At 48.0% G+C, this 17,385-nt stretch overlaps 1 protein-coding gene and 1 pseudogene across 2 annotated transcripts in view; both read right to left on the reverse strand.

Moving 5' to 3' along the window:
- LOC135916562 (leucine-rich repeat-containing protein 15-like) overlaps nt 1-17,385 on the reverse strand; it is a 127,140-nt gene that overhangs the window by 1,746 nt on the left and 108,009 nt on the right. For both annotated transcript variants that reach the window (XM_065449989.1, XM_065449990.1), the window contains 3 exons: nt 6,181-6,531; nt 3,182-3,625; nt 1,229-2,020 (listed from right to left, as the gene is read on the reverse strand). In XM_065449989.1, the coding sequence (XP_065306061.1) occupies nt 1,229-2,020; nt 3,182-3,625; nt 6,181-6,525 (1,581 nt within the window). In that variant the 5' untranslated portion in view covers nt 6,526-6,531. The remainder of the gene's footprint in view (nt 1-1,228; nt 2,021-3,181; nt 3,626-6,180; nt 6,532-17,385) is intronic.
- On the reverse strand, nt 7,214-7,394 carry LOC135916580 (U2 spliceosomal RNA; annotated as a pseudogene).

A 17,385-nucleotide genomic window follows, 5' to 3' on the forward strand; every position in this document is an offset into this window, starting at 1 on the left:
GGTGAGAACCCCTGCGTTAGCGTAAGGTCTACGTAGCTTCCATACTGATTACTTTGACACCAGCAGAGTCAGCTAATTTTCGTTTTGCTTCAGCTTTTTACTACAGGACTGGTGATGAGCGCACTGTGGCATGGGATGATTGGACAACGCTAATTCACATTGTACTGCATAAACTCAAACTTTGAACTCCTAGGATGTAGCAAAAAAAGAAGCAAGCATTTTACATTTCGCTAAGCTTGCTGCTTTTTTAGAAGGAGATGAGGGCATTAATGCTTCTGCACGATGAACAAGGACGGTTTGTGCTGACCCATACGTCAATCTTTCTTGCGCATCTGCACGTGGTGCTGGGCTGGCTACGGGTAGACAAATAAGTCAAAAGCACGTACATTGTGCCCCACTAATAATTTCTACAAATAGAAGAGTGTTCCACTCTGCTCTGCTGAGCACCAGACGTGTGTTGAACCATGGCATGCAACAAAAGCAAATTTTGCGTGCAGTTTACAGCCGCGGTTACCACTCACTGAGAAGGCGACGGCATTCATTAGTGACCGCAGTGTTATGGTGACAATGAGTCATGCAGCTGAACGCGTTGATATCCTTGCTCGAGGACATCGTCTTCTCCGCTCTCCATGTTTATTTACAGGGAACAACGCGAAAATATAAAGGAGAAAAAGTGGAACACACACCATCGCTGGTGTGTGTTTCCCTTGTGCTTCGTCTTTTCGCGCTGTTCCCTCTGTAGAGCATGTACCGACTAACCCAAGCCGCCATGGCGCTGCGTGTTTTAGTTTATCTAGTTTTAGTAACAAATTGACCTAACGGCTGAATTGGGATCGTCACCGGAAAGGCTGATTCCGCGGAGCCCTTGAAACAACTTTTTGGCCGCGCAACACAAATGAACCCTTTCGTGTCGAACCGGCAACCGTTATTTTTTTTTCGGTTTAGGTTCGTTTCGGGTTCAGACACCTTCCAAAAACATCAGTTCGGGTACAGTTCGGGTTCGGTTCGACACCCTGTCTTTTTTGTGAGTGCTCACAGCAGCACCAACATATTATGTTGCGAAGTGGTGGCGTCTACGTTCGCGCTACGCCTTCCCGTTTATTCCTTGGGGCACATAGACTTCGATCCCTGTCGACACAGTCATGGGGATTTAGCTGTTTTCTCCCCGTGCTGTTCATCCCTTCACCAACTGTATTCGCAATAAAGGAAGATGAGCGCCAATGCCCACCTGGGACTCGGCCCGCGAGAGCCGCCGCTGGACGAGCGGCTCCCGGCAGGGCTCCAGATCGTGGACGGGCAGAAAGGCGAGAGACTGCCCGGCCAGGTTGGACGGAGCGGCGCACGCGGGGCACGGTCCGCCACAGTCGAGCGGCCGCTCGGCAAGCCAACGGGACAGCTCCATCACCTGGCACTCCTTGCACTGCCAGGGGTTGTCGTGTGCCGTAAACCGCGAGAGCGCGGGCAGCGAGTCGAGCTCGCGCACCGATTCGGGCGCCACGCCGCGCATCCGGTTGAAGGCCAGGTCAAGGCTCTCGAGCGACTTGAGGGGCGTCAGGAGGCCCTGCGGAAGGCTGCTGAACCGGTTGTGTCGCAGCCCCAGCTCCCGCAGGGTGCGCACGCCGCCGAACGTCTCCGAGGGCAGGTTCTGGAGCCCGAGGCCCTCGAGGCGGAGCACGCTGAGGCGCCTGAGGGAGCGCACCAGCGCGGCAGCGGCGTCGCCGGACAGCGGGTTCCAGCTCAGGTCCAGCCGGTCCAGCGACGAGGCGAGGGGGCGCAGCGGGTCGCCCTCGCCCGACTGCAGCCTGTTGCGCGACATGTCCAGCTCCTCGACGGACGCGTTGCAGAAGGCGCACGGGTCTAGCGACGACAACTGGTTGCGGGACAAGCCCAGCTGGCTGAGCGAGTGGCCGTCCAGCACCCGCTCGGGCATCTTCTCGAGCCGGTTGCCGTCCAGCTTGAGCACCCGCAGCTTGCGCAGGTGGCGGAACTCTTCAGGCGCCAGCTTGCTCAGCTGGTTGTCCTGCGCGGCAAATGTGGGCCACCAAACTGAAGAAAAATACCTCACCTCCGAAGTGCTTCGGCACCAAAAGAGGGGACCTGTCTTGGGCAATCTTAGGAAACCATAATGAGTGATTTAACTATCATATTATTTTATGTGTAGGCAATGCGATTAAAATGATATTGTCGTGACGCTTATACTCAGACTGTTGCCATTGGGCAGCAGTTAGTGTTATATACTCTAGTATGACGGAGTTTGAGCGACGACATGTACTACAGCTTCAATCGAACAAATGCTGCGAGCCGGTCTAGCTTCCTGGCACGAGAGGAAAGTCTGCCTGTGCTACCGGATAAAAACACGGGGGAACAAAGGAATGATTTCGCTAAAAACCAGTTCAAGCAATTTTCACTATTTATTGCATTTGTAGGGAAAAAAATAATGCTCATAGCAACTGACTGCACTAGAATTTTGGTTTATATTCTTGAGCCCGTGTGATAAGTTGTAGGATTTGGCACAATTTGAAAACATTGGGATACCATGTAATATGCACCGTTGCTCAGTAAACAAAGTGACGAATTATTATGTAACACATAGTAGGGCTTTGCAAAAGTGACATAAGTCACGTATCAGCTAAGATGTAATGTAAAAGTAAACTTGATGCCCTTCAACGCTCTAACTTTACTGTTTCCAGGAGTTTGGTATTACTATTACGAACTTGCGGAGTTGGAAACTCATCTTTAGGAATTCTCAGCATATGTAAGTTACGGAAAATAAAAGAAAACAATATATATATATATATATATATATATATATATATATATATATATATATATATATATATATACATATATATATATATATGGATGTGTGTGTGTTTACTAACCGCCCAAATCAAAATTTTTCTTCTCTTAGTGAAAATTCATCCTTTCAACTTCGCTACATTTAATTAGGCATATTATTCGCCACATAGTGCAGCAGCTGTTTCAAGATAGTCGGAATGTTTCCATCGTGGGCTCAAAAAGGGGAAATCGGAATCGGGTCGACACCAAAGCGCACGTATAGTCACAGCAACCAAAAACCGTCCGTTAAAAAATTATTGGAGCTTTCCACAATTTATATTAGCCAATGATAAATTGATTTTTTTGTAATTTTGGCAGAACCGGGCATGCGTGGAACACGGACCTGCAGGTCTAGGGACTCCAGGTTCGACAGGTGCTGGTAGATGAGCGAATGGAGCCTGGTGAGTTGGCAGCGGGCCAGGCCGAGCACCCGCAACGGCCGCACGTCCTTCAGATGGTCCGGGTCGAGGCTCTTCAGGGGGTTCCCGCTAAGGTCGAGCCTCTGCAGCCTCGGCAGCAGGTAAAGGAAGCGAGGCGCCAGCGCCTCCAGCCTGTTCTCCGACAGGATCAGGCTCGTCAAATTGGACAGGAAGCGGAAGGGCGCCGAGGGAGCCCGCGCTATGTGGTTGTGGCTCAGGTTGAGCAACCGCAGCTCGGAAAGTCCACGGAAGTCCGAGTCGCGAAGGATGCTGATGTTGTTGTGGCTCAAGTCGAGTATTTGTAACCTCTTTCCTGGCCAGAACGAGCTGTCACCGATGGCCGGCACGTTAGAGCGCGTGATCCGCACCTGCAAGCGGCACTGCGCTCAGTATGCATAGTTTCGCTGGCCCCCCAATGTCCCAACGAAGGTTTTCAGCGCATACGAGAAGACGGTAAAAGGAACACACAGGAAAACAGCGCCGCCAAAAGGGAACTAGGGCAGGACTGGATACGACATACACCTTGCACATAAGAAGCACTGTCGATCCAGCACTGACAGCGCAGTAGCGCATATCTTCTTTTTTGCCATGTTATACGCACCAAGAAAGATAGATAAAAGTAAGGAGAGGAGGAAAGGCAACCAGAAAAGCATTGAAAAAGTTAAATTCGGGGGTTTTACGCGCCAAAACCACGATCTGATTATGAGGCGTGCCGTAGTGGGGGGACTCCGGATTAATTTTGACTAGCTCCGGATTAATTTTGACTCTAAGTACATGAGAGTTTTTTTATTTCGTCCCCATGGAAATGCAGACACCGCGGCCAGGATCGAGCCTACGACCTCGAGCTCAGCAGAGCAAAAGAAAAGCGTTCAGTTGGCTACCACAATAGGGCAAACTAACGGGGAAGAAGGAAGTAAGAAATTTGGTTGAGACGTGAAATGCAACGGTGTTTTAAGCGCCTTGCATGCTGAGGAGCTGCGGCTTATGAGCTTCATGATAAGCGCAGGAGTAAAAACCAATCACGTCTACCCCTTTCGCTCAGCTGAATGATCATGCTTTCAGCACGTCAGCTGCTTTAAAAGCGCTAGAGTGCTCTGTAAAAGCAACGGGACTTACTTTTTATTGTGCGAACTAAAAGTATAGTGCGGGAATTGATTCCTTCTTGTTCTTTATCTTCACTTGTTTTCTCATCTTTTCTGTCCTTACCCCTTCCCCCGTGCAGAGTAGCCAACCGGAGACTTAATCTGGTCAACCTCTCTGCCTTTCACGTCTTGTTTTCTCTCTCTCTTTCATCAGGCTTCTTCTTGACATAGCAAGGTATTAAAGTTTGACGAGCAATCCTGATGTATCTAATTATGTTTCTGCACTATTTTGTTGAACTAATCATTGCGCCAGCTTTCAGTGAGAACACAAATTTCTTTAATTTATCGTTCATCGGCTTGGCACCGCCTACAAGCGGCACTTTTTATGCAGAATTAGCACCGCTACTTGTGGACAGTGCTCTTGCGGTGACGTAGGTGACACTTTTTTTCTCGACCACCCCCGATATGTACCTGGGGTGCCTCGACCGTAAGCGACCCTGACATCACTTGACAGGGCACAATATTTGCGATGCAGCAAGGCAGGAGCCGAGAAATGATATAACATTCAGATCGCTGATCGCTCATCACATGTTTGATACGAAGCCAACCGCCAGCCAAAACGTTACTCAAAAGAGCGCCAGAGCGTTCCCTTTTGTGTAACAATTAAAATAATTTCGCAAAGAGCAAACTAGTGATAACATAGGGGTCCAGATCTGTTGTTGTGTAATATGCACAGTACTTTTTGCAACTGTATGCGCTAATGTGATTGTGTTATTACGGTTACGTAAACTATTTTCGCTATCCACGGTGTTTATGCATGCCCTAATACGTACAGGTGTACATCTTTGATTATCAGAGATTTTTTGCAGTGTTTCTTGTCTTCATAACTGTGCATGAGATTGCATTTTTGAGGTCTAACTGTTGTTACCTATATACACCGCATTACCGGGAGTATTTACTAGGAATATATTTACCCTAGAACGTGGTACATCGCATTGTCTTTCCGTAAATAAATGCCCTCTAGCCCGCACCACCTGAAGGTGCCCGAACCTATTTAAGATTCACTAAATTAAGAGAAACGAGGGTTCTCAATGCCCGTTTATACTGCTTATAGATTTCCATCGGAATAAACGCTGATTTCGCCAGACTGCACTTTGTTTAACATGATTAAGTTTTGACAAAGAGTATCCAATGTTTCCAATGTTTCTAAGAGTATTCCATGTTTCTTTTGTATGTGCAGACATAAACAAACTTGATAAACATAAACAAACATAAACAAGCTCAAACCATTTTAGAACGGCCTTTTCCTACTTCGGAAGTGAGTAAGAGCAATAACCATGAGGAATAAGGTTTCGGCTCGGTGCCCTCTCTACGAAGGTTTCATTCGCTGCACGCCCCTCGGTCTTCCACTTGCGCGTGTCACGCGCAGAGCTCTCAACTGAGGCTACGCACCAGGTCCCTTCTCGTCGCATCGGGGTGACAAGGGGCGCCGTCACAACCGCACAGAGCGCAGTTATCGGCCGCAGTTTGTGTCTACAGTGCGGACACCCTCTTCCAGCCGCACCCGCTGCGGTAGCTTAGCTAAGACTATGGTGTTGCGCTGCCAAGCACGAGGCCGCGGGATCAAATCCCGGCCGCGGCGGCCGCATTTCGATGAGGGCGAAATGCAAAAACACCCGCGTCCCGTGCCGTATAGGGGCACGTTACAGATCCCCAGGTGGTCAAAATTAATCCGTAGTCCCCCACTACGGCGTTCCTCATAACCAACCCGTGGTTCTCGCACGTAAAACGCCAGAATTCAATTCAATCCTGCAGCTGGGTGTCGTTTCGCGTGCACTCACCTCTTCGAGCGCAGTGAACTGGAGGAATATCCTGCCGATGATGAGCTCGTTGGGGTGCTCCGGGGGCGCCGTGATCTGCAGCACCCGGATGTCCTTGTCCATGTGCTGAGTCGGTATCGAGTGCATGCCGCCGAGGTCGCAGGTGATCCGCTTGCCCCGGTTCACCGCCTGGCAGACGCACAGAGTCGGGCAGCGCACGAATCCCTCGGCGCGCGACTCGGCTGTGCGCGGCAGGCCCCGGCCCACCCACGAGCCCCAGCTGCTGCTGCCGCTGGCCGGTGTCAGCCACAGCGAGGCCCACAGCATGAGCAGCGGCAGCAGCAGTCGACAGCAGTCCCCAGCCATGGGCGCCTGCGAGAACCATGTTCGTTTAGAAAACAAGGTCTTGTTTGGTGACTTCGCACTGGTTTAGCGTACGTGGTGCAACTTGGTATCTATCTGACCTCTTGGTCAAAAAAACGGCCCTGCCGCGCTTCCAGGGCGTCGTAGGGAGCCGCAGAAAGTATCAAAACTTATCAACGGGACAAGAAGCGAGAAGCAGTCGCAGAGTATAAGCAAAATTAACGGTGCGGGCGTAATGAGCGCCAATATATTGTCTAAAATTAATAGTATTGTACCATACACTGCCTTATCTCCGGGAGGGGCCCTCCTGACCTCCTGGTCAAAAAAGAAAGAAAGAAAGAAAGAAAGAAAGAAAGAAAGAAAGAAAGAGAAAGAAAGTGTCATCCAAAGTCGAACGAAACAACACAACTTCGACTTACATGCGCATAAAAAGCGAATGGAAAAAACTCGACATGAATAAAATAAGTAGAGGGCCCGGAAGAAAGAGGTCTAGGCTGACAATGGAACAAAGAATATGTTGAGAAAATATCATGCAATTATGCAACATTGCATCATCTTTCATGCCCCAGTTTCAGTACACATAGATACATATGCCGCGTACGCCTTCTTTTGCGAGTACTTTCGTTGACACGCCTTTATTTTTACAGCGAAGCTGTGTCTAATTTCCAGCGGATCGATGTCCGTAGACCAAAAACCGTCGGCCGATCCCGAAGATAGTGCAATACCGGGCCGACCCACGGCAGAGGTGAAGCAGGCTTCAAGTACTCCGCCCAACTTGCGAAAATAAGTTTAATACCTTGGGTCCAAATAAAACCCGTATCATAAATTAAGCTGATAAGAACAGACACTACATTTTGACCCGCATCGGCCATGCCTACATTCGCACCACCCTCTCTTTGTCGGCGTTCCAAGCGCTTGCGTATCTCCTTTCCTTTCCTTCCGCTCTCCCGTGGTGGCGGTCCCGTCAGCCCCGCGAATGTATATAAAAATCACGGTAAATGAGTCCGTACTTATGTTCAAAATTCTGCGTTACCTCTGTGTCGTATGCTGAACAGCTTCGCTGCTCAGAGCATGTCGTCATGAAAGAGCCCCTGCCGTGTGCAACCCTTGCTCAAAGCAAATGGGTGAGTCAACACTGTTAATTGTCGCACCATCGCGACGGTGTTAATGCTGTACTGTTGGAACTGTGGAACTCTGGAGCACCAGGCGGCTGCTTTTGTCGAGAGGATCGGAGGCGGATGTGGCTTATGCACTTTTGACAAATGCTCTACTGACAACATCGGCTCACCGAAGCCGTGTCTTTATACTTGACCTGTGTATCTTTTATTGTATTTTAGCCCACCCATTTAGTGCTACTCATTGCGTGCCCCTGAATCTTTGCACATGTTGCCGTGCTCAATCATGACGGTGCTTGTATTACGCAAAACATTCAAGCGTGCTTTACGTCCAATCAATGATCATATTGCTAAATTATATCTCCTATTATTTACTGCTGTTATCCAACATTTCCGGGACTAGGAGTAATTGGCGTTACATCAAGCTGGCAAGAATATTCGCTATGTCGACTGGGTGCGGCGTAATTACTGTCACACACTTTGATCGATAATTATGCCTTTGATTTTTCAACATTTCTCCACATCATTTCTTCAAAGATTTATCCAATTTTTCTTTTGCATTTCGACCGTATTTCATACTGGTTTGTTTATTTTTCGGAAAATTGCATGCTCTAGATCACATCAACCCACAGTTTCGTTGCTGAGTGAGTCCGGTCCCTTTCCTTCCGAAGTCACTGAAATTCTAAATATTCACCGCGAGATTGTTCACTGGGCTCTCAAACGTGGCACACTTAAGGACTTAACCCACAGGGGCCGTTTTGGTTCTGTGGCCGCCTCTCACCCTAAGAAAATTGTGAGGAAAAGAATATAACGCCAGCCAGGGAGAAGTATCAGAAGGCTGGCCTTTGAGCTGAATGTGTCAGCGATAACAATGAGACGAGCTGTGCGAAGCGACCTCAAGATGTTCCCCTACAAGTTCCAGACAAGACATGAACTGACGGAGGCCCAGTGGAAGGGAAATATGGGAAAAATGCCGGTTGCTGTTGGCCCGGGCCGCGAATGGGTAACACTGGGCAACTGTCTTCACTGATGAGAAACTTTTCGCGATGCAGGTCCGTCATAAGACTCAGAGCTGTTTTCTGCTTGCTCCGACATCGGAGTTTGTGGACGCCGCCAGTTGGACATTTTTTCGTAACTCCCACGCGGCGTCTGTCATGATTTGAGCTGAGGTAACCACCACTGGCCGTATTCTTTTCTTTTTTCATGTGTGTGTGGGCGACAAAAGACGCAAAAAGGTATTCTAGAACTACACTTGCTGCTCTGGTTCCACTTCGGCGAGTAGACTTTGAGTTCGCAGCAGGACGTCGCCCAGGCACAACAATCGAAAAGTAAATCAACACCACAGCACTGGCGTCGCGCTCTCACGCCTGACTTAATTCCATCTGGAGAGTGGGCGGCGTACTCTCGAAATTTAAGACCAATTCAAGTCTGTGTGGGGCTATCTTGGAAAAGGAGACCCAACTACATCAGCACATCAGCAAGGAGGTTCTCAAAGCATCACTGGAACGAGCATGGAGAAAAATCACCGTAGGGACACCTTGAAGGTCGTGATCGAAGTGTATCCAGAACGTTTAAAGGCCGTGATCAAGGCTGAAAGGTTGGCCTGAGGGCAACGTTGTTTAGCTTGCTACTCAGCTCAGAGAAAAGGGGCATGAGGAGTGACGAGACAGCGTAGGATTGAGTATAAACGAGAACGTAAAATTTAAGCTACTAGTAATTAAAGAAAAGACTATGCCAAGGTGGTTTATGCGCTTTAATAGATATAATCTCCGCGAATAAGTCAACCAATACATAAATGAAAAAAGAGGCTATATTAGCAGTTAAGAACTCTCTCTCTCTCTCTCTCTCTCTGAGACGAATGTTGAAAATGAGTACTGCTGTGAAAGCCGCGCTGCGAACCTGGCGTTTCATTTGGCCATCAATTAGACTAATTTAGCCAATAACTACTAGCATGACAATCATCCCACGAACTTGAAATTTTGCAAATCTCATCATCTTCACATTATGATACGCCAGATCTTGTCTTCATATCTTTCTTAGCCTGGCCAAGCGAGCGATTTAAACAGTGGACTGAGTTTTAGTGCACTACGATAATGGTGGGTAATCTCGGTTCACTATACTATCGCTGCTTCGCCCAGAAAAAAGAAACACTGAAAAAGAAAAGAAGAAGCACTGAATTCACACTGTTGCAATTTTGCACGAATGTCTGCGCCTCACTCCCTTCGCTGCCGCAAACTCTCGTGCCGGAGCTAAAAACAACGCAGCTGGCAGGTTTGGTTACAGCCCGGGTGCGCGCATTCGGAGCCCCCGCGGCCCCGGGCGCCAGTGGCGGCGATGCGGCAGCGCGACCCGCGACGGGCGACACGCGGCGGCGCGCTGCCCTGATCGACGGCTGTCCCGCGGCTGACCCGGATGAATTTTTGATACCGCTCGCGGAATTCCCCCAAACCGTGATGACGCGCGGGATTTCTGGCGCGAGCCAACAGCGAGCGAACCCGCACACGTGACCGTGCGCTGAGGCAGCGTGGTCCCGCACCCCCTCCACGTTTTTTTTTTCGGCTGCCGCGCCCCATCCCGCGGGAACGTTCGAACAAATCGCGGCGAATCACGGCTACACCGATCAACAACGTGCGAGAAGCTGCCCTGTCTGCCTCGGGGGGCACGGAAAACGCGGGAATCTGAGACCGCGTTCGTGCAACGGGGCGAAGCCATTACGTGTTTGCTTCTGTGCTCTCATTAGACGGCTTTAGTTACACGTGTACTTGACGCTTGCAGCCGCGGGACCGCATACCGCGCTCGCAACGTGCCTCACACGCCGGGCACCTTTACCGCCAAGTGATGCAGTGAGCGCAATTTCGCCAAATTAACATATTGAAAGTACCTGGCGCGTACTTCTACATGGATCCAGTACTGAAGTGCAAAACCTGCTAAGGGCCACAAGGCCACTTATAACAACGTTAACGCTCACCCGGCACCATATAAAAACAATACCGGGTGTTTACTTTATATCCCTCCAAATTTCTGTATTAGTATGCGGCCTGCCCAACCCCCTCCTCCCTCCCTCCCCATTCCCTTCCCCGGTCAAGTAAACGATCCCCGCTCCCTCCCTCAAAATATGAACAATAATAAAAAAAATCTGGCTACGCCACCGGTCGAACGTCTATACAACGAACGCCTCTACTGCGAAATGACCTGTATAAAAAAGGCTTGATCCCAGCCGTCTTCCTATCTTTCACATGTATCGTGAATGCCTCGACAACGAAGACCACTAGAACGAAGCAATCTGGGCGTCTCCGACGGCTGATTTGTTGCGTTACGACGAACACCACGTACCGGTGCCGACACTGTCCTCCGCAGACGCCACTGAGCTGCCCTCTGCACTAGCTTCAATGCCAGCGCTAGCAACGCACTTGAACGTGCCGATTTCAGACCTACGCTGCAGTGCTCCAGAAATCGCTCAACTCGTGCGCTGCTTGTGGTAACACAGCAGCGGCGAGTGCGACGGCTGATAAATACGTCGCAGTTGATGACGACGTGATGTAATCGTAACTGACGACGCCTTCAGCGCCATCTAGGGCAGAAAGTGCGAAAATTCCACGATGATGTTACCGTCCCAATCGCAGCTGCGACACCACCCTGGCCACTGTCACGCATTACATCAGTGACAACATCGATCAACGCCTACCGACTTGATCCACTCACGACGTGATGGCGTGATTGGACTGGACTCGAAGGGCCGAACACACCTTACACGAGAAATGGACATTAATAATGGTAAGTAACAAAATGTCACTAATTAGGCTCATAACTAGTTATCTTACGGTACATATTGCAACTTACGAACTGTAGCCGGTAACTTCACAAGGCGTATCCAATTGGATCGACTTCTCGGGATGACTCCAGATTCGAAATATTCCCCGTCGAACTTGTGGTAAAAAATGCGTTGTTGTTTCCCTTACTTTTTTAACAACGTTCATTGAAGCAATATATATATATATATATATATATATATATATATATATATATATATATATATATATATTGCTGGGACGCCAATGTACTTTGCTGCACACTTTTGCAATGAATATCTCGAAACTAGTGTCATCCTCAGAATTCGTTCAAAGTGTGCTCAGTGGTTCAATGTTCAATAAGTCAACAAAATATGCGCACATGTCCCTCCACGACTACGGTTGTAGCCTTTACCGGTATCGTGTGCGTTAGAATGTATTAAAAATTAGTAAAAATAGGCTACTTGAGACACAAATGGTACTTCTCTTCCTGGCCAAGGTTCAAAACGTGGGCAGACAAAAGTAAAATCCCTGACGAATCGTTTATCAGACTATAATTAACTAAGGTTTGCCGAATAACTTTCTAATTATTAATGTTAGGCCGCCAATGCCAATCGGTAGTTTGTAGCTAATGTCTAGCTGATAACGTTTATAGCGGATCAGAAGCACGCTGGCACGAAGGGTTCCAACGTATTTTGCCCGCGAAACCGAACACGAGGGCGTGAGGAGCGCGGTATAGGGCCATGTGACCCGTGACGCGTGCAACATGTGGCCTCCCAGTGTCGGAGTGGCCGGAGCGCCAAGCTTATTTACGCGAGTGCGATCTCGGCTGGCAGCGTTCTTTCTTTGTTTGTTCGTTTGTTTATTCAAGGAAATCCTACGCGATGGGTTTATGCTTCACCCGAACAAAACGAGCAGTCATTGGTGTTGGTCGACAGCAGATTCACGTGGCTAGCGAGCCATATATGATCGAATTGAACAGACTCGTAAAGGAAAACTGAAACCGGCACCTACCATAAAACAGTGCGTTTATATTAATTTGTTTTCGCACTGAACAAATTCTAACTTGGCAGATTAAGCGTCTAACCTCTTACGGCAGTCTATGATACATTCGGTATTGCAGAGATGGAGACTTGAATGTAAGCACCTGAATGGATGCAGCTGCATGAATTGATTGACGTGTTCATCCGCGTTGGAAACACCATGCGCAAAGCGTTATTTTCTGAATTAGAGGTGACGACACGCTTACGAGTTTTTTCTGGATGACTACGTATGATGTCAAAATCAGGATTTCCCTCACCTAAGCGCCGCGTTTGGATTGATGAGCTCAGATTGAGTATGTCGCGGAACCGCGACAGTAGGCTGGAATAGGTTAGAAGCCGATTTGTGATAAGCTCGCCATTCCTGCATTGTCGGTCTAAAAAACGTTAATTACTGAGTCTTAGTTAATTGAGACGCTAAATTATCCATCGGTGAGTTTTCTTTTACGCGTCCTTGTCTTGGGGGGCTAACAAAAAGTGTCATGGTGTCTCGTAATTAGAGACAGTCACCGATGAAACACCCGGCACTTTCTTTTTATCGCACCTTATTGTAAAACCAGCGGCTTAGGCTGAAATATCGTGCACTTTATATGTATGTATTCAAAATGACACTGAAAAGCAAAACAAAATCAGTTTAGACTGAGAAAGTGTTTCTTTCATAGTGCAATTTTAATTCATGTTTGGGTAAAGTTTATTAGTACTCGAAAAAAAGAAGCAGGAATGTAGTCCTTACCATTGTTCCTAAATTTCGCGCGAAAGCCTCAGCTTCTCTACCTCTGTCTGACGTTACAGATGTCAAAGTGTGTGTGTGTGTTTGTATATATATATATATATATATATATATATATATATATACATATAAACGAGAAGAAAGGGGGTTAACCGAGGGACCCACATATGCTACCTGAAGGCATCAATGTTGCCGGATTCGAGACCCTTATTGACCAGTTGCCTTCACCCGAAAAGATCACGTGCTCGTGACGCCTGCGGCAAAAAAAGACGTTCCACGTCCGCCGCCAAGGTCTGTGAGTGGGGGCGCTGGCTAACACTCCCAGGGCTCTACTAGTACACATAAATACCCAAGAAAGTGGATGGGGAAACGCCGCCGCGGTAGCTCAATTGGTAGAGCATCGCACGCGACATGCGAAGGTTGTGGGTTCGGTTCCCACCTGTGGCAAGTTGTTTTTTCATCCACTTTAATTTCCATTAATTTATCATTACTTTATTTCATTTATTAAGCAATTGCAATTTCCCCTATGTTGTACTTGGTGTCAGTGTTTGTTGGCTTCTGATTATATGACTATATATATATATATATATATATATATATATATATATATATATATATATATATATCGCATTCAGACCCTTTTGGCGCTGAAAAAATGCTCGAAACTTGCTGTAGGTTGCTGTAGGTTGAGTCTTACGCTCCTTTACAATCCAATGCTGCTCTTCATTCTTTACCAACAAACAATGAACTAGACCCTAGCAGACGCTCTTACAAATCCATGACGTCATGAAGAGCTGTTGCGGGAACTTCAGGGTAGTGTCGCCCTGTCTTTCGCCGGATCTGTCTTTCGTCTTTACGTCTTTTTCTAGGTTATCAAACCTACTGCCAACAGTGGACGTTTTACTGTAGCAGAAGCCTAATTTACTAATAGAGCTTAACTTAGTGGCGATTTAATTAGCTGATTGTGGCGAAGCGTCGAAAGTGGCGTCCTATAGTCACGCACTCTTCGTGAACTTGAAATGTGAACCCTTTGCTGCCGGTATTGGTCTAAAATGGCGCTTTTGTTGAGGAGGCGGTCACAACAACATTTATTTATTTATTTAGTTTAATGTTTGGTCAACAGAACCCTTAAGCGAGGGCGAACGTCCTAGAAATCTGTCATTATAAATCTCGCAGCAATGGTAAATTTTAGGCGGCCGGCATAGGCGCCGACTACGGGGGAGCTCCGGAACCCGAGCCCCCCCCCCCCCTCGGCGCTGCCGAATCTTACACCCCTTACCCCACGCACACACCTAAAATGTCATTGTCAGAGTTTTGTCGCCCATATCATTTGAGATTTCTTTTGACTTGCCCCGACTTTCTCACTTAAAATTTTATTGTGGCTAATAGTTTACTACATCATTGTTGGCGCGGACGTGCACGGCTTTTAATTCATACTTTCGCTTTATTTCTGCAAATCCTGAGAATAGGTGGGCAAGTTCGTCAGACGCACCAGTGGCGGCTGCCTCATCCGTATGTTCTCACTTCAACATTCGCGGCGGAATAGCGGCGCCGCTCGCACCGCTATTCACCGAGCGCTATCACGTGGTGCAAAATGACGTCAAATGTTCAACTGCGCCGCTGCGAAGCCAACTTTACGGGCGCGACGCCGCCTCGTCGTTTGCGCCAGGGCCATCGATATCACAATCAGCCGATCGTCGAGCGTGCGTTGCATTCATCAGCTCCGGGCTGTAGGTACGGTATTCTAGGATATAAAATCAAGGACCTTGTTGAACTGATACGAAACACATCATATTGACACTTGTATACCAGTATGACGGGGTGCAGCGTACCAAAGCGCACAAACCGCACGAAAAGTTGCAAATATATTTACGCGGTGCCATGCGGACAGACGGCGTTGTGATAATTGTGCTCACATAATTGTCCACTTTAACTTGTGTGAAGGTTTCATTAAACATCCTTTAAAACGTTTCTTGCCTTCCATGAAGACTCGTCGATAAAACTTCGTATGCATGCTGAAAAACATTGCACCGTTTTTTTGTTGCAAGGTACTGCGTGTTTGCACGCGAACTTTTAAGCTGTTTGAGCCACGTGCGTAGTCGGGATTTTATTTCGGGGGATCGAGGGGGGTCCTACCACCTATATGCACGTTCGTGCGTGTGTTTGTGTGTACATATACGTGCACGCACATATACAAATTGAAATATTCGGGCGGTTGCAACCGTACCTCGCTCCGGATGTGCCAATAGTTCGACCGTCTGGCTGTATTAAATGGTGCCATCTTGCTGAGCGCTTGCGAACAATTGCCGCATGTAGCTCGCGACCAGCAGACAAAAAAAGGAAATGGAACACCGTGCGGCATTTGCCTCCTGCGCGCGCGAGGTGTGACTTCACTGCATAGCTGGAACACATTGCCGGACCTATGCGCAACTCTGATCCCTGCGAGAGCACATACAGGAACACTAATCTGCATCATAAAGCAGCGCCCTCGAACAAGCTCTCTCAGAACGAAATAAAGGAAATAAAGAAAAACATAGCGATCGACCTAGTTCCTTATCTGCCGCGCCCCGACTGAAGTAACACATCGCGTTTGGTGTTAGTTTGAAACAAGCTGTGATAGCTGTTGTCTTAGCGTAGGTAAAATGCACGGATGGTATTTTTCTCTTTTTTCGCCACAAAGCATCACCACGAAAACGAATTGACAACGTCAGTGCAAAAGTTGAAAGGTGCGTTTTGTTTTGTCCCGGACTTTTTGAGCAACATCACGAGCACCGATGAAGGTAATATTTGCAGAAACAGCCAGGTAAATTTGCATAATGCACGCTATTGGTGTGACTCCAATCCACACTGGGTAAAGTGCACTGGGAACGACTACCAGTGGTCGTTCAATCTGTGGTGCGGAATTCACGCCGGTGCTATAATCGGTCCCATCTTGTTCGATCACACACTGACTGGACAGCGTTACGTGGACGAAATCCTTGAAGGAGTGGTGGACGAGTTTCTCACCGAAGTCCCGCTGTCACGTCTTCCACTTCCGTGGCATTATCAAGATGGAGTGCCAGTACACAGCAGCAGCCGAGTACGAAACTGGCTGGATCCGACTTTTCATGCGCAATACATTGCAAGGCACGGGCCTGTAAATTGACCGGTTAGGTCACCTGACCTATTTCCACTCGATTTCTTTCTTTGTGGTCACGTGAAAGAGCATGTTTACTTGATCGAGACGGACGTCAGATGAGCTCAAGGCACGGATAACGGATGTCTGCCGTAGAATTCCACCATCGGTCATCAAGAAAGCCACAGAAGACGTGATGAAGTGGACTGAGTACTGCGTAGCTGCAGAAGTAGACCTATCCGAACACGTCCTCTAGGCAGCAGGTGGTATTCAATGGCGCTTGCGAATTCATAGATAATAAGGGTCCACTGAAATCTGATGGTTTTAAATGCGTAAGCATTTCTATCCTTACCCAACGTAAAAACCAACGTCCGTATAAGACGATCGATTTCAACTTAGTGCCCACAGCAGCGAGCGAATTCAGCTGCGTGCTGCCTCTCGCTTCAACGCCAACGAAGCGGCGAGAACACAGCGCTGACGGAGCTGTCAGCACATGCCGCACTTCGTCGCTTTCGCAGATCGCTTTCAAGATACGGGCCGCGCCGGTCTTAGCCGCCTACCGAGCACGGTTGATCACAATTCACAATGATTCAGTATATCGAATAAATGTTGCATATATTTCCTTTATTTGCTACATCTCCCTGGTCATTCCATCCTACGTCCACATCCTCTACGGGCTATCTATACCACCTGTGAACATTGCTTCTACTCACCTCTTCTACGTCGTCACGTGCAGGTCTCACCTAACAGTTCGGTGTTGAAACCGCGCTTCTCCGTTTCACGGTTCTTTCGCGGTCGTTCTCGCAATTGTGCGAAATACGCCAGCGTACTACCACGAAACACCACGTCAGTACTACGAAATGCTTAAGCGTCGTTCGGATAAATCCCAGAGAAGTTTCAGCGCGGATTTTCTTCTTTTTTTCTTTATTTATTTATTTATTTATTTATTTATTTATTTATTTATTTATTGTGTGCAAACGTGCCGATTGCCAATTCGGCTCATTTAGAAGTGGTACATTTACTTTCTTGAACGCACCTGTTTTGCCTTTTCTCTACACGTTGGTCACTTCCCAGT

This window comes from Dermacentor albipictus, chromosome 1 (genome assembly GCF_038994185.2).
Source record: "Dermacentor albipictus isolate Rhodes 1998 colony chromosome 1, USDA_Dalb.pri_finalv2, whole genome shotgun sequence".
In the NCBI taxonomy this organism is placed as follows: domain Eukaryota; kingdom Metazoa; phylum Arthropoda; class Arachnida; order Ixodida; family Ixodidae; genus Dermacentor; species Dermacentor albipictus.